Here is an 18615-nt window from a genome sequence, read left to right on the forward strand (position 1 = left end):
ACTTTTTTTGGTGAGGTTTCCTAACAGCCTTCTCTATATAGTTATTTTTCCATCCCTCTTTGCTTGTGTCTTTTTTTTTTTTTTTTTTTTGTTCACCTGTTTTTTGAGTGATTCCCAGTGAAAGTATAGAATTAATTTGTTTGTAGAATTTTATTTGGAATAGAGCCAGTTTTCTAGTTTTCGCATTACTATTTAATCATAAATAAATTTAGAAATAGCAAATAAAAATAAATATAGTAAGTATAATAATAAATAACACTTAATTACTAATTTAGTATATTTAATGCTTTACACCTTGGATCTACACCTATAGTCTGCACCTTGGATTGTTCTCAGTCCTTTTCCCTAATCCCTCCTATCACAGTAAAGATTTTTCATGGAACATTTCTTCTAGTTTTATACACCTCCTTACAATTTTTTTTTCAAATTGCAATAGCAATAGAATACTGAATGTCTGGGTAGCATATATGGTTCTGCCATATTTGTAATATGTGTATTGAGCTAATTTTTTCAGTATATTTGCTAAATCCTCCAAAGGAATATTTCTTCATTCCCTTGTTAAACTACCAACATTTTTCCCACTGAAGAATTTGTAATACTCAGAAGACATCAATAATACTGCATTTTATATTGTAACCAGAGGGTATTCTTGTTCTCAGGTTTTACCCCTGGGAAATTTGTGCCATGCCTTTTAGTCTTATAAAATGCACACACACTTGTTTAATCCGAATTTCCCTTCTAAATGGTTTGAATAAATACTATTTTTCTCTGGCATTTCTTCTATTTAATCTTGGTCTCATTCAGTCTCATTCCTTCTAGGTTTATTCACTCAGGTTATCCATTCAAAATACAGATAGAGTAGGCCTACTGTTTTCAGTCGCTTCCTTGAGTGTCTGAGTGTTGGAGACAAGAACTGTAGTTAAGGACAAAGAGTCTGGAGGGTTTATTTCAGAAGTTCCACCCTGCACTTTTAACTTGTCTCTCTTTTACTGCTGTATTTGGGTACAATACATACTTTTCCATGTGACTGTATAAAAAAATCACCAACAGCTGTTTTCATTGCAGTTTCATTCTCATCATCCAGTAGTATATGACAAGCTATTATCTTTTCTCATGATCTGCCAATCATACATGCAGGTTTTTATCTTGTTATGAGCAATCATCTTTGTAAAGATGCTCACAATTAGATAGTTCTTTGCTTCTGTACCACTTCTCTGACTTCTTTGAGCTTCAAGGAAACCTCTTTTGCTTCAATTTGCTTGACAGCTGGTCTCTTAAGATTCAAGTGAGGAGATTCATATTTGTACAGGACAAACCAATATTCCATATTAATACTTTAGCATTGTCTTGCTCACCATGCCCCTCACATCTGTCTGTCGTCGTGTCCCTCTCCCCCCTTTCATTCGTACAGGAACAGTCAGAGGGTGTCGTGTTGGATCTACTTTTTCCCTGTGTATTTCTTGTAAATGTATTCTACACTCAGGATGTAAGTTTGTTTCATTTTCTTAGCAATAAGTGTAGATACCACCTGTTCATGGTGGTTTCTAGTTTTCTCAGGCTCTGTACATCTTGATTTGTGAATTGCATTTCTTTTTGATTAATCACACCCTCTATTTACATGCTGTTTCTTCAGTCCAACATTTTTCCAACATTTATTGTTGGTAATAGTGTGTTCCTCTGTACATCCCTTTGGCAGTCTCATCTGTACTGGAACTTCAGATTTTACTTCTGCAGTGTTATGAGATTTGGCATTATTTCTTGAAGTTCCTGATTCTTCAATATTTCCTTCCTCCTTCCCTAATGGATTTACCCTTTATCTCATTCTGTAGACTTTAGAATTCATTTGGATATTTACCAGTGCTTTCTTTGTTGGAGGGGCATTCCCCTTTTCTGCTATTAGTGCCCAGCACCACCTCTTTGGTGCAGTTGTTTATGGGCCAGGAGTGTGGCCACCTCTACACAGTAAGCAAAAAAATATATATCAAATGTGTTTCCCGTCTGAACTCAACATTTTAGAAAGGGCTGAGATGGCGGGAGTAAGCTGTAAAGCAACCTAAATTTTTAAAGGAAAGTTTGCATAAACTGACCAAACAAGAATGTCTAAAATACCAAAAGAACAAAAAAAAAAGATTATGTTCATTAACATGTAGTTAAAAATTTCACTAGTCAGAGCAGAAAAGAAGGGAAAATTTAGATGTTCTCTGAGGGAAGAAGCAACAGAATTTAGCAGAAGCTACAATATAATAAGCAAATAAAATTAAGCTTGCAAGTCTAAGGAGTGAAATGGATTATGTAATTACTTCCTGTGATGTCTGAAAAAAAAAAAAAAAAAGGAATGAGATGAGTTCTGTTGTTTGTCAATTTAAGTCAACGTTTGGTCATTCAGGACATTATTACCTACAAGATCAGTTTAACAATCCTGAAACAAAACTAATATACTAAATTGTAAGAGAGTGAGCGAATGTGTCAGACAGAGTTCTTATGCAGGCCTCATTGGGTAAGAGCAGTAAAAAGAAAAACATTCATTAGTCCTAGCAGTGCAGCTTGGGTTTGCTTTTAGAAGAATATTGTGCTGCAGTAAGGCCACGACATGGTTATATTTGGAAATCCAGTTATAGGGATACTATCAGTGGAGAAAAGGAACCAAAAATTTAGGAAACAAATGAAGGTAATGAAAAGCAAGTAGTCTTTAGGGAAAGTGGCAGGTGCCTTTGCTATCTTTGTTCTTTGTATCTTTGTTCTTGTGGCTCCCTTTAGAAAGTGTGGAGTGAATTAGCTCAGAGTTAAACCCCCAACAGGCTAGGTTAGGGACAGATGGTACTGAAACCAATTATTTGTTGACATTCAGAGCTCTGGATTTTACTTTCTCTTGATACTTTGTGAATCCAGAGAAAATTCAGGCTGTCACACAGAGGCCTTTATTAGCCTTTGGCAATGACTTCAGAACCAACAACTTTCAGAACAGGGAAACTATTTTACCCCATGATATAAACTTCTTTTGTTGTTGCCTTCTTGTAACACTTCCTCTCACCAGTCAAATAACTGAATCAATGTCCACCCAAAAGACTATAAAAAAACAAGTCACCTTTGCATGCTTTATCAGACTGTAGTTTGACACAGGTGATGGAAGAACAAAACAAACTTTCCTCCTGACCTAAAACTGTCTTCATTTTTCTCAGTCCAAAGGCAGAGGCAAAGCAAGAATTCTGCTTTCATGACTCTTTTTGCTTCTGGGCCTTGCCTCACAGGTAACAGAGAGATTAGCATTAAAAAGATTAGGCCCAGCCAGTCCGTGTGAGTGAAGACAGATGCAAGAATAAATGTCAGCCTGTCACACACAGAGGTTTATAATAACAATGATCCTTGCAGCGTGAAGAACAGCTTGCTAGGGAATAGACATGGAGACATTCCAAAGATAACTGCACTTTACTGGAGGTTGGCTTTTAACCCAAGTAGCAAAGGGGCTTTTTCCTTAAATATTTTTTGTAGTATTGATTTTGCCTTATCCTGTGCTAAGGCTATGACTACATTAGCAACTATTGCATGGGAATAGGAATTAATCTGAGTACCCCAGGCTTCCACTAGATATGTTATTGGGGAATTTGCTTTGGTCTAACTCTAGTCTAGGCCTGTAGGCTGAACACCTGTTAGTAGTTGCAATACGTTACAGTCCCTGAAGCATAACTTTTCGGTTAGTTTAATATGAAACTATGCTAGTTTGTGTGCCTAGAGTCTACTTTTCAGTGCATGTTTTTTGCTACAAAAAATCATTTGGGGTCTGAACTGAAACACTAATGTAGATGCTTTTGTAAGTCATCTGTGGTTTACTTACGAACCCTGTCAGATATGATGGTTACCCAGTTCTAGACCTTCAGCTCTTTTCTATATATTTCACTGCCAACTTCCTTGCATACAACAAGGAAGTGGCCCTTGACACCACTTGCAAAGATCCTTGGCTTGGACATGTCTTGAGCTTGTCTTTCTAATTCAGGCCTTTTATTTAGACCATCTTGCAGAATAATGGACTTCCCATTTCTGCTGACAAAGAGTATAGCAAGTAACGAAGTCTAATGGAAAATAACAGCATTTACTGAATATGATAAGCCATTACTACTACAGTAATACGATCACTGATCATTAAATGGCACAAGTTTGGCAGCTGCTTTTCTGCTGAATGTCCTATGAAGTATGTAGTGACAAAGGAGTTGGTGACCTGAGGACAGCTAAGGAATGTGCATAGAGGAATCTGACAAATAGGGATATGCATTGCAAAATCATGTAGACAAAGCTATTAAGATTATGATTTTAGTTGTTCCTTTCTTAAATCACCTTGTTTTATGTTAATGACAGCTGTTTGCATAATGAAAAGGAGATCTTGTAAGTGGGCTTTATGGAATTAGTATATTAATCTCAGAAAGGCTATTTTGCTTAGTGAGTTTTGTCTTTTGAGTTTTTTTTCTGAGTTGGTATCCATCTTTCAATGTCATAATAAATACAGCACTGGAGGTAAGTCATGCAATAGCTTGATAGGAATTCCAATACAAAACCTGTCAATCATACCTCAGAGCTGGTATTTAAAACTAGTCTTAACAGCAAGATTTCCAAGAAGGCATTATGTTACGCCTAGTAGATCTCAGATCAGGATTGATTTGTATACAATAAGGTAGGAAGTATATAATTTTTTTTCAGTTTCCATATCTGGTTATGCTTGGTGCTCCAGACTGAGTGCTGTGAACATATCTAGGATGGATTAAGAAATTTCTACATTATTGGTTCACTCATTATTCAAAACATTATAGGTATTTTTGTAGGTACATGAAAACAAATCAGAAGGCTGTTTAAATTCTGAGAATTCACTAGTTAAATTGTACAATTATCAGTACAGTAATATTTTGGAATATTTCATCTTCTCTTTGTAGATTCATAAATACCAATATTTTGGATAATAACTCCTTTAAGAAAGTCTTGCATGCAATTTTTCCTCAAATGGCAGAAATTATTTCTCCAAATGATTCCCCCAAGGAGCACATGCTTTGTAGACTAGAAAAAAGTGGGTTTTCTATTTAAAGGATAAAATGCATGGACTATATTCTGTATAATTCCTTTTCTTATTAGTGGCAGGCACTAGACTTCCAAGTATTCTGGGAAAGAAAAAAAAAATCAATCTTTTTTTGCTTTTTTGGCAAGAGAGAGAATTATCAATTCCTGTGAAATTTTCAGAAAGCAGAAGCTTTTCCTCTGTTTTGTATGGAAGGAAATGAGAATACTACATTGTGTAAATTGTCCAGAAAGAGTTTGTTGCCTTACTTCTAGTCTAATGATAGCTGACTTTAGTAATTTTTTTGTCTTTTACAGGAAGAAACACATTAACTCAGTCTGTAAAATGAACTGTCACACTGCAAAGCATTAGCATAATCGGCTGGCACCTATTTCTTGGACATTCTGTCTGACAAACTCATGGGTCCTTGTGATTAAAATATGATGAATAACCTTGCTGATAACTGGCTCCCAAGAAGAATAGCATATAAAGTTAAAAAAAGAGTATTTTACTGGGCTTGGAGTTGAAACCTGAGAATTAGAAATTGTCAAAGCATTTACTCATTTATACTAGCAATTATAACTACTCAACTTCTATATTATATTCATCTTGCAGAAACTTAGTATTCAGTGTAATAATAAGATCATAAATAATGTTTACTATGTGTATATAACGTACAGTATGCATAATAATGTATACTATAATATAGTATAAAATGACATATGTGAGTATATCCAGAAAAACACAAAGCAAAACTCAGTGGATTTCTGCACTTGATGAAATAGCATGTATTGTACCAAGTCATGTGGCTTCTACTTGGCTTCAGTAGAATTCCAGTGATATTCTGCTCTTTGAAAGAATAGACTTCATCTTTTGTTAGTAAGCTCAAAATAAGCTCTTAACTTATTTTAGCAACCTGATCCTATGTGTCAGCTCTTTTATGATAAATCAATTGCCATATAGGTATCTGGATTTAGGATCTTATTTTACTGTTCGAGATCTCTTTTGGGTTCCAGAGTCCCCTTGCAGAATTTCACCTGCAGAGGGACTGACTATGGCAAAGATCAGGATTTGGGCTGCTTCAGTGGGAAAGATGATGCACGTGGCTGAGTGGTGACGAGTACAGAGAGAAGAATTTGCTTTCTGAAAGCCAAGTCATAGCAGGGAAAAACATGTGAAAGTCTTAAAATCAAGAATTCTGGTACTATATGAGGTATAGGCGCCATGATTTCTGTAGGTGCCACTGAATCCTCTCTCATGTGCTGTTGTATACAATGATCTTTGAGATACATGGAATACACAGTGTGTGTCTGAAGCACATTGTATGTGCATCATATGCTAAAGTGAGACAGGGAATGCTTTTGCTACTCTTGCTGTGACATCCTTAAGTAACATAGAACAACTAATTCCATTTTGAAAATGTTCTCTATTGAGTATGAGTCAAACTGTTAGCCTTAAATATTAAGAAGGCCAAAAGCTTCTACCTACAAAATGGTGCACATAATGGTGTAACAAAATTCTGTCCCATCTGTATTATTTCTTGTCAATCTTGCCTCTCTAGTAATGCATCCGTGAGCACCTTGTCTTATAAGTGGGTCACATGGTGTTGGAAGTAGCAGCTTTTATATATTGTGCTTGTTATGTCAAACTCCATTTGTAGCATTATTTCAACTCGGCAGGGCAAGAGGTGAGAAAGTTCACCTAGCACAATTTGGAAATATGAAGAAGTTACCATCAAACATGCTTTTGAATAGCATATGGTTGGGCTTTTTTTAAGATCTAAGACCCTGCAGTCTAACAAGGGCAGAAGGAACTGCTGTGTCCCTTCAAAAAGAAGGAACTTTCCCTCAGAATGGTGGAGAAACTCCTTTTGGTAAGCTAATGAGTCACAGTGTGCTAAATCTTACATTTGGCACAGGACTTGAATGGCCATCTGTTACATAAAAGTTTATTTTCTCAGGAATTATGCGATACAATTGAAAAAACATCCTTTTGCTTTCAAAAATTATTGCATGGGAAACAGGAGATTAAATTTTATAATCGTTGCACTATTCTTGTTTAGGTGAAAGCCCAGCTTCAAAAGATGGGAGCTATTCAACCCATAAACATATTTCTCCGTCAAGAAATTGACCGCATGCAACATGTTATATCAAGAGTTCGAACTACACTGACTGATCTCAAATTGGCTATCGATGGTAAGTTACAATATTAAAAATCATACTAATTAAGATGCAATAATTATTACTAACAGTTGCTTATACTATGACTAAATAAATATTTCCCTTCATTTCCTCCCTTTCTACTTCTTTCTCTTTTGTTCTCTCCCTCCCCCAGTTTTTCTATCATATGACCAGTAATTCTAGCCCTTAAAGCTCCTGACTGCATGTCTAAGGACACTCCACCTTAATTTATTCTGTATGCGTGTGCTCCGTGCTCCGGTATTGCAGTTCACATCCCACAGCACTACTACACTTCTGTGATTCTCTCTAGGATCTCGACAGAGCTCAGAGGAGCTGAATTGTGCAATTAGGTCTACAGGTCGTGTGCCACAGTCATTATGAAATTAAGCTGAGACATAATTATATAGAACAAAGTAGAAATGTTGCTGCTAAGTAATTGAGAGACAGGGCACTCAGGAGGCCAGGTGGTAAAGACTCTAATTTAAGGTGAGATTTGCAATGTTCGTGAAACTGGTTGTACCAAATAGGATGACTCTAAATGGAAGCTGAAGTGAGTTGCAGTGCCAGTCAGAAGAGAGTGATAGGGTTCTTCTTTCATCCATCACAGGAGGTAGGCAATAGCACTCTGTATCTCTCAGAGACAGGAGTATTTGGCTGAAAATGAGCAATGATGAATGCAGTTAAAATAAATCAAGAGCACAGGCGACTAGAAGCAGATGGAAAACTTGATCAGAAAAGGAGTGACGAAAAAGAAGGAATGATGATGTTACTGTCGGCTTTTGGTTTTCACTTACCATTTTGCTCATCATGCAAGAGCTGAAATACCCAGGAAAGAAAGTATACTGTTGCTTAGCCAAGCTTCTTGAATTAACAGTAAATGAAAATGAAGCAGGAATAGTTCTGTTCCACTGGCTAAGATCTCACTCAAGTCTGCTGTTCTCCAGCAGAGAGGCAGAAAATATCTGAGGCAGCAAACTGTCCTCACAGGGAGGTCAGAGTGCCTCAAAAGTAGTTCCTTCTGATATGGGTGATGGCAGTACTGTAATCTGTCATACTGGCATTTTCCAGTCTCGACAATAAGTCATGAAGGGAGATTTTTTTTAATTTGTATTTTTGTTACATAAGAATCAAAACAGACTTTTCCCTATCATTTGTATGATACACTGAGGCAACAATGCAGCTTTGGAAATATCCTGCCTATAATCTGAATGTAGGAAAGAGGTTCATGTATGTGCCCAAAGCTAATTAGCTTCCATATCCTGTAATAAACTATGCAAAGATGAAGCTGGAAGGAACAGTTGTCCTCTGTTTCAATACTGAGCTGAAAGTTCCTTTTTATAAGTGCATAGAGTCCCTTTTGAAGTAAATTAAAATAATGCTTTCCATTCAAGAATGTGTTAATCTTTCCTTGATTGTGAAATATATATTTAAAGTCTGAAAATGCACAATATTCTGCAGAGGAGTGGATGAGTAACATAATTTATTTGCACTTAGCATTCAGTTCCACAGTGGGCACAGTCCTCTACCAGGTGTTTAATCACATTAATCCTGTAACTTTTGTGCAGTCCTCTAAAACATTATAATTTTCTTAGGGGCAGGCAAGTTAAATATAGTGAAAAATTGCTCTGAAAACAGAATTGGATGTATAGTTAACAATAAGGATTAATGACTTCTGGAAGATTCATGGTACATCAAGTGCATGTCATAGACTGTTAATTAGGGATGGAAAGAACATTTAGGAACATTTTTTTCCCCAGCAAAGGGGAAACCCCCAAACTCTCTGATACTAGATTCTCCCCTGAAACTCGTCTCAGGTCACCTGAGGTACTCCTTTTTCTTTACAATGAGGTAAACCATTCTGCCTGCTCAAACAGGTCATGTATATTTTGATATCTGCCCTGGTCATGCTTCTGGCTCTGGCTTCATGAACCTGAGCAGCTGCTTACAGCAGATCTAAATTTTCAAACAAATGTTGTGCTTAAGAATATAGCACATCTTTGTGTTGTGTCGTGTAGCTTTGCAAAAGGAGGTCTGAGTATTTGATTCTTCAGGTTGGATGTGAATAGATGGACCTTGTAATTTTGCTGTTGCTCTCTGAGTTCCATTTGAGATAATATAAAGCCCTCCTCAGTGAGAGCTGATGTGCAGCTGAACGTGAGAGATGTTGAGCAAATTAGGAGAGTGTTCTGTCCCTCTATCCCGAGGGCAGATCAAGCAGTGTTCCCCTTTTGGGAGGGATGAGGATGCTCAGCATGTGTCCAACATGTTTGTTGGCAGCCATGCCCCACAAGCCTGCATCTCCGCCAATAAATTTTGCTGCCTGGAGGGATACTTTTTTTGGATCGAATTGTAATAATTAGATTGTAGCTGCACTTTGTACTCTCAGTTATGTCCCAACCATTAGTTCTGTTTTAATTACTTATTGATTGCCCAGAATTTATTTCACAGTTGGTATAATACGGAGCTTCACATAAATCAGAAAACAGCAATGATGATTGTCCTCTCAAGTGGCTATGTTCCAAATAGAGAAGTGTTTTTAGAGACAAGAAGCAGTAAGCCATGGGGCTTGAACCAAAACTCCAGATCCTAATGGGTTATCAACATCAGATCTTGAGCCCCTGGCAGAAGGTGACCATATTCTTTGTAGGGCAGTAAACGATCTATAAAGTTGCTATGTACATGCCTTATCTTCCTCCTGTGGAAGCACAGAGGAGCCTGGCACAGAATACTAATACTCTAGCTGTTTGTTGGAGAGTGTGCACTTCAAACCCCCTCTCCCATTAATGAATAGTGTCTTTAAATGCAGTAAAATTTAATGACCCATTCAGTTACTCCTAGTCTCTTAGAGTTTGAGTAGAAGGGGAACAGAATGTGGCCTATCTGTGAGATTGTGTGTGTGTCTCTTTATTCCTCCAGGTACTGAGGCAGGACTGGTAAGTGTTTTGATGGCACCCTGATGTGTCCTCTGTGAGTGAAGAAAGTGAGGAGATTCTGTGGGAGTTATCCTGAGTCCCCCTTGAGTGGCTTCCATGAATCTCAGCAATGGAGCATGCTTGTAGTAGCACTGAAAGTGGATATTGAATCCTTGGCAATGGAACTAAGCACAGCTTTTAATTTGGTTTTATTTCCCAATTTTTAACCTACTAAACATTCTGTTTATGGGCTTGTTGTGAAAGAAACAAATGCTTAACTCATTTATTTATGAGTATATCTAGATTCTACTTTGATCATAAAACTGCATCCACTTGGCATTTGTTTCTGGTACCTTATAGCTTTGTGTTTTCAAACTAACCCTTTGGAACTACCTACTTCATGAACAAGTGAAGGCCATACAAGAAACCTTGGATTTTTTATCCTTTCATGTTATATTAAGTGCCACATGATCACAGAACTCCTGCTGATATTTGTGAAGTACTTAAAGAGTTAGGAGAGAGAAGTCCTTTTCCTGTTAACATATTTCCTTAGAATACAGCAATCCCTCTAAAAGCTTTTATGTGACTTGTAATATATAAAGATTTGTTTCTACAGGCCGAGTTTTTGTTCCTTACATTTTTCTTAATACTTGCAAGACAAGTACCTACAGGAGCCATAAGCTGAAAGACCAACACAGAAGGCAAAAGAAATGAAATCAATACAAATATCTATTTTAGAAGTCATCGTGGCATTTGTCATGGAGAAGCTCTACCAGGCTTAAGCAAACTTTCCACTGCAACTACAATATGGCACCCCTTCATGTTACAAATTTAGCCTATTTTCATGTATGTAATGCACACTATACATAACCTACATGCCAGGACTTGAAAAAAATAATAATCACATATTACTCTTATTCTACACTGAAAAAGAGGGCAATCAGAGCTTTTGGAATAATAGGATCAGGAACAGGGATATTACTAAGGGGAAACAGGACTTTGCTATTTTAAATAATGCATAGGTTATATGTGTGAAAACTCATTAATATCAATACACTAGCATGTTTTAGGTATATGTTAATGCCAGGTTGAGAAGTGTGAGAAAATACATGTGGGACTATTGAAACAGAAGGTGTTGGATGGTAAAAAATACTGCATTTTTGTATGCGTTTCTGATATTTTTTGAACTTTATAAATCAGATTAATCTGAATAATAACTGTTAATACAAACCCTTGAGGAATACTGGTGCATTTCACTCATTTCTGTACATCTCAGTCATTGATTTGTTACCCTATTAAAAACTATTTCACTACCAACTTTTAGCTCCTTACCACCCTTACATTGCATTGCTAACCAGCGTGTTGGCTTTAGGTGTTTCCTTATTGTTATACATATAAGAATATGTTGAAACACCCAGAACTTCATGTAGAAATGAGGTAGCATATACTTCTACATACATAATAGAAATCACTTAGAATTCCTAGGTCATCTGAAATGATGACCTGAAACCCCTGAAAGAATGAGGTAAAGATTCACTATTTTTTCCCAACTCAGAATACCATGATCTTGATGGTAGTCTTTGCATCATGTTGCTGCAAGAAATTTCTGTTTGTTTTATGTAGCAACTTACAAGAGGAATATAAATGAACTCCAAAAGACACAAAAGACATAGCTGATAATTTATTCCAATCTATGTGGTGAAAAACAGAAACCCAGGAAACTAATCTTGCCAGAGTGCACAGGAAAGGTAATTTCACATGAAGTGAAGGAGTATGGACTGATTCCCACTAGATGGATAACTTTTGTTTTGACTCATAATACTTTAAGACTGTTAACACTAACACAATTTTAGTTTGGCCTACTGTTGATAGTAATAGGCTTTGGGGCTAAATGATCTTGGGTTTTTACCTTTCTAATTCTTACAGTGTGTGTATGTAAGGCTTGTAGGGATCATCTGTGTATTCCACTTTTGGATGAAGATTTTATTTGAAGATTATTAAGAGCACTCAGCGAGGACATTAGTGGAATGTAACAATGGCAGTTCATTTGAGGAATGGAGGGGATGATTCTAGAACATCTGGTGGCGTAGTTACTTTTGGCTCAGCAGCTCTCATCCGTTATTTACTTCTCATCATGATAAGAATGCCAGAATGCCTCCTGTTGTCTTTTGCAAAGTGTGGAATGTTATTTCTGGACCTTTTAATAAGTGTTATGTATGCTTTCCATGATCCTGGCCAGGACAACTGTTTAGAAACACACATTTAGAACAAACTGCAGAAAATAGTTTATCTGCCTGTTCTATTACTCTGGCTCAGGGTAGTGATTTTTACTACTTTTTGGGAGGTGTGCATGGATTTTCATCTTCAAATTATTGCTTTAATTTTTTTTATTTTCAGTCCTTTGGTGGGTGCAGTCAAGTGCATTTTGTACTGGAGCTGGTAAATATTCAAAACAATTTGCAGGGTTATTTTCAAATTGCCTTCTTACTGACTGAAGGAATTAGCTGTTGCAGAGAATCTAGGATTTATGTGCTCTTCTATGTGAAAAATTGTATGCTACTCAAGTTTCTGAGTTCCCTTCATCTCTCCTGACCTGAAGAATTAAATCAGAGGATTCTGCACCAGGAAAGTGGTGGGAAATACACAGAAAACAGAACAGGGGCAAAGGTTAGGTGCAGCTGGAGAGAATACCATGGCCTACAGGTGAAGAATGGAGACAGTGTTGTGCATTGCAGGGCTTGGCTGTCTGATTTACTTTTCTTATTTTGGAGACCAGGAGCAAAAGGAGGTGATAAGTTGTTGAGGGTCTTGGGATTAAAACAGCATGGTGGGGTTAAATGAGCTTCTGAGAGCTTCCTGGGAATCATCTGCAAATGCTGAAGTGCCCAAGTGCTGCAAGTGAAGAAAGAGGGAAATACCCAAAGAAATCCTGAGGCAAAGGACTTTTTTCAGCACAGTGATGGTGGTCACTGAGCTAGCAGAAAGCTACTAAAACTTGCAAAAAAAAAAAATTAAAAAAAAATTAAGTTTTAGCTATGGGGAAACATACATTAGCTTTTACTGTTTTTATCTAACACTCTGTATACCTCGTACCTTTGGGTGGAATAATAAATAATGCTTTCCTTGGGGAAAGCACGAGCAAGTTAGTTGTTGCCATAAGGCAGAAAGGGAGGAAAACTTACAAAGTTACAAGCAAGTTGGGATTTTCTTTTCAACGTGTTCAACAAAGAAGAGGGGGTTGCAGCTTCGTGGTGGAGGCAAGGAGTGATTGGCCCAATAACAAACCTGCTTGCTTGGCAGGTAAACTTGAGTGGGGATTAAAGGCTGAAAATATCAGCTTCTGTAGTTGCAATTGTGACAGTCAAGAATGAATTGATGCGTTCATGGAGTTTTTCCTCTGTGTACTGTTAAGGCTAGCTTAACAGACTCATTGTCTTGCAAGTATTGTCCTCAAGGGATAGTATCCAATCCTATTACAATGATGTCAGCTATCGGCAAACTGTGCTTGATGGAGAAACTAGTTTCTTCTCATCTCATTTATATTCTCCATAATTATCCTGGTTATTCTCAATTCACATCAGTGCCTGTGGGAAGAGAATCACTCAGTGGATGGAGGCTTTTTTTGGTTCATACTGGCGTTTAAGATCCTTCCTTTGTCCCTAACTTTTTCCTCTCATTTAAATGAGATACATAAATTTCCTAGTCCAGATACAGGTTTTCCTAAATGTTAAATTCAAAATGTAGATCCAAATTTCAGAGATTCCACAGTTTTCAATTCAGCTTGTGGTAGGTATGGTAAAAGGGGCAGATCCATGAAATAATTACAAGGTCCTGATGTAGTCTATTCAAAGCATTATATCTATTGAATGAATGACTGTAAAACCAGATCAATTTAAAAGAACAGACTATTTACTTTTATTAACAATAAAACCTATTTATCCTCAGAATCGTGTAGCTTTATTTGGCTTATTCACTACACAGCAATTGGATAGATTTAGATGTGGTTTAGAAGCGAGATAGCATAAATTTAGGGCAATGAAAAAGGGGAATCCTGATTTCCAAACTGTGTGTACTGGGCCAACAATATGACTACAGTACATATTATTCTTGGAGCACGGAAATACCCTGATGTCTTTAGCTGACCTTTCATCAGTCATGTTCTGATGGACTTTATTCAATTCAGGGAAGGGAGTGTCACAAAGTAACCCCCAAAATAACAGTTATAAACAGCTGGCCTGTCTGATTCATAGAACATTCAAGTCTGTCATGTTACATTCATAGGACATTCAGTCTCTTCATATGGGAACCGGTGCTCTGAGCTTCTCAGAAGTCAAGTATGAGAAGCCTATGGTGTTGTACTACTCATTCAATTTAGCAAATACAGCTTTTCAAACACTTTTATAACCTCTCTCCAGAAAGATGCCGTTATTTTTCTCATGTGTTACTAATTTTATTTCTGGCAATTTTAAAAAAAATATTTTTATTTTTATTGGAGTATTTTAGCTGCAGGAATGCATCCCAACACCCACAGATGCCATTTAGTGCTGAAATTCAAGCACTGTATGCCCACTGCCAGAGATGACACCCACTCACTAGGAATATTTATGCAGCTATATGGGCAAGGCCAGAACTGTGAATATACCTTATGCTCAAGAACACTCTGGCTTAGTGTTCTCAGCAGCTGCTCTGAGTTGTAATGGGCAGATATTCTAAGAGATTTCACCATGCTCCAGGGCAGAGACGGGTTGTATCTCCCTATTTGAATAGCTCCAGCCTGCTCACAAAGAATAGAGAAGAAAATGTGGCTCTCTTACAGCTCTTGCTGCAGGAGAAAGTTGGCTGCATTAGCCCGAGAACAAGGAAGAATCAGATATGAATGAGTTCTTTCTTTCTTTCTTAGTTTGGATGACAGTGATCCCCCCAGGGTTTAAACAGGGTGCTCTTTGCTTGTTTTCTGCCCTCACTACAGTTGCTCTGAAGTTGAAACCAACATGTGTTGCATAATTTTTTTGTACTTTTTGTGCCTCCAGAGTGTGAATAAAGTGTATGGTGTAATAATATATTTTTCTAGGCAAAGGGGAGATGACACAGAGTGGCTTCTTTCTTAAATGTTGGTTCTCTTGGTTATATGTTAGAGAAAATTTATATCTGAAAGGAAAGTTTATTAATTGTCTTATAAAAGACTCTTAGCAATCCCAAAACATGATTCAGAACCTGACTCAAAGGCATTACAGAGAACGCAGGATAGGCAGTATTTTTTAATATTTGCAGTTTTCTAAAAGTTGATGGTTGTCTCATAGCATTTGTTGCACAGAAAAAGGTCCATATAGAGAGCAGGTCATTATCTGCTAGAAGAAAATGAAGCCTGTCTGCCGTTGATATAGAGTAGAACATATCAGATTTGCACATGCTGTTATGCAGCTGTTTAGATTGGCCACAGTATTCTTCTAAATGAAAAGCTGGTGTTTCATTTCTGGATGTTCTTCTCCCTTCCTGAACTGGGGACCTGCCAGCCTCAATGGAAAGAAGAGATTTGAAATACTTACTACAAGCCACATTTCCTTACTTCCTTGCAGTTCTTGTTTGCAGTCACCCAGACCACTTCCCTTTCCCTTGCATGTTCTGTGGTGGAAGCCACCTAACTCTGGCATTTCGTGTAATGCTTGTGGCAATTACAGCAGTTGTGTATACAATGATACAGTGAACATTGGTATTACGCAAACATCTAATCCAAGTGGGGGCTACCAGACCAGTTTCAACAATGTAAAATATTTTAGCTGGAATAAAGAAGACATCCTGAGTCTTGGCCATGTGCCAGATCTCAGTACTATTGAGCGTACAAACTGATAAGATGTAGAAACTTCTGGCACACGGAATAGTGAGTGTTACTGAAAAGTCACTCTCTTAGTAAATGCCAATATTTTAATGGAGATAACAATACTATGCATGGAATATGTGACTATGCATTGCCACTGCCAAAAGAAAGAAAAAAAATATTGCCTCTAGCTTTATTCTATGTACTGCTTTCTCATTGAGAATCTTGATAATGGGAATGTACAAAGTTATCATTAATAACAGTGAATTTCATGAATATAATCACTTCCAGTACACACTTAGGATATAAATGAGTTACACAGTGTGTCACTATCATTGATCATGTGTATAGAAACCATTAAAATATAGAAAAAAGTTTTAAATTATTAATCCCATTCTAAACAAAGTGTGAATATAATGAATATAAATAAGGGGGGGGGGGGAGAAGGAGTTGCTTTTAAAGAAATCTTTATTTCTAATCAAAATAAGAGAAGAAATATAATTTATCTTGTCACCTTTATCTTTAAATCAAGTCTTACAAGTTTGAACAAATTAACTGCAAACTGATAAGATTTTAGTGCAACAGGTGTGCAATTAAGGCACAACAAAAGAGGGTTTATTAGGCTCAGAATGTCATTTGGAAGTTTTAATTGCCTTTGCAAGCTAAGGGAAAGTTCATTCCGAATGTTTTACTTATCTTCCAGGAACTATAATTATGTCAGAAGAATTGCAAGATGCTTTAGATAATATGTATGATGCTAGAATTCCAAAACTATGGCTTAGGATTTCCTGGGAGTCGACTACTTTAGGATTTTGGTTTACTGAGCTTCTTGAAAGAAACCAGCAGTTCAGCAGTTGGCTGCAGGATGGCCGCCCAAACCAGTTCTGGATGACAGGATTCTTTAATCCACAGGTAAGGTTGCTAGACTGATCTTTCTAACTCCTATGTAACAGTTAAATTAGACCTTGAGAGAACTTCAAGACTCAATTTTGACTCTACAAAGTATAGTCTAAATTTAATTTTTAGCATAAATGTAGGATAAATTAATGCCAACATCTATTGAAGAAATTTTTGCTAGATCAAAATAAAGTTACTGAAATAACGAAGTGTATCTATGGTTGCTTTAATTGTAGTGTGGGAAATGGATAAGTACATCTTTTTACCTTTCAGTGTTATCTTCCTTTTCTCCCCCTCTGTTACAGTAATCTGTTTTTCATTCACTGTATGAAAATCCCTCTGAGTACAAAACAAGTTAAGTTTCAGAACTTTGACATAGGAAGAAGAGATTTGGACTTGGCTCTCAGTCCTTGTAAATCAGTTCCTTGAAATAGAAGGTTTGTTATTTATACAACCTCAGAATTGTGCCAGACTCGGTCTGCAGAGACATATAAAAAATACAACCTCTTGCCTGCACCATCTAAAATAAAAAGCTGGCACAAAGTGAAACACAAGAAAGGGAACAGCTGAGAACAGAGTTAAAAGAAGTAAAGTATACATACCTAGATGATGTATAGTTTCTCTGCACATCTATCCACATTCATTAAATTTTTTATGATTCACAGATGATTGTGGGAAGTGCGAGTTGTGGAAGTGAGTCATTGTAAGAGTATCCAGCCAACAGGTTTCTGTGAAGCCTTAGCAAAAAGCTATTTTAAAGATCTATTTTAATCTCAGTACTTGTTAGCAATGCAAAAGCTAGCTGAAACAGCTGCCTAGAATAGAGAAAACAACAGTGGCAAGTATTCTCTAGGACTACTGCTGGGAAATATCCATCTATCATCTATCCTGCCTGTCAGCTGTCTGATGATACCACTTCATAGCATGGAAGTATGCTCACGGAATCCCTGAGCAAAAGATTCTCAAGCAAAAGTATGAGGGAGAGGAGTAGGAGTTTTAATAAAAAAGATCATGCTTCCATACTTGGTTTGTTAGCAACACATTGATAGTGGCACTCTAAAATATTCCTAAGTAACTTTTACAATGATAGAATCATGGAGTCATGGAGTCATTTAGGTTGGAAAAGACCTTTAAGATCATCAAGGCCAACCATTAACTAGGAGTGCCAAGTCTACCACTACACCATGTTGCTAAGCACTGCATCTACATGCTTTCTAAACACTTCCAGGGATGGTGATTCCACCACCTCCCTGGGCAGCCTCTTCCAATGCCTGACCACCCTTTCATGAAGAAATTTTTCCTAATATCCAATCTAAACCTCCCCTGGTGCAGGTTGAGGCCATTTCCTCTTGTCCTGTAGGTTGTTATCTGGGAAAAGAGACCTGACTAGAACCTCCTTTCAGGCTGTTGTAGGGAGCAATAAGGTCCCCCCTGAGCCTCCTCTTCTCTAGGCTAAACAACCCCAGTTCCCTCTGATCAGGCTGGGTGTAACCCTAACAGGCTTTTGATTTTGTTGGTGTTTGCTTTTTCCCTACAGATGAGCAAGACCTGATACAGATTTTGTACTGACCACTTTAGCTGGCTTTTTTTGTGCTTTGAGGTTGTGTCAGTTCTGAAATTTTGCCAGCCCAAATTGGGCATCCTTGATTTTTTTTGATCCATTGATCCATTGATTAGATTTCTCAAAAAAAGCTGCCAAATAATCAAATATCCTCCAAGCTGTGATTTCATAACTGTAGTTCTAAAGTCTAAAGAAATACATATTGTGCAGAG

At 37.2% G+C, this 18615-nt stretch overlaps 1 protein-coding gene across 1 annotated transcript in view; it reads left to right on the plus strand.

The window, feature by feature from the left end:
• The window catches only part of LOC308060176 (dynein axonemal heavy chain 5-like), a 177840-nt gene that overhangs the window by 151564 nt on the left and 7661 nt on the right, over window positions 1-18615 (plus strand). Inside the window, exons 71-72 of the mRNA XM_080378560.1 lie at window positions 7101-7233; window positions 16649-16857. Coding sequence (XP_080234686.1) covers window positions 7101-7233; window positions 16649-16857 — 342 coding nt within the window. The remainder of the gene's footprint in view (window positions 1-7100; window positions 7234-16648; window positions 16858-18615) is intronic.

This window comes from Falco punctatus (assembly GCF_963210335.1).
Source record: "Falco punctatus genome assembly, chromosome: 3".
NCBI lineage: Eukaryota > Metazoa > Chordata > Aves > Falconiformes > Falconidae > Falco > Falco punctatus.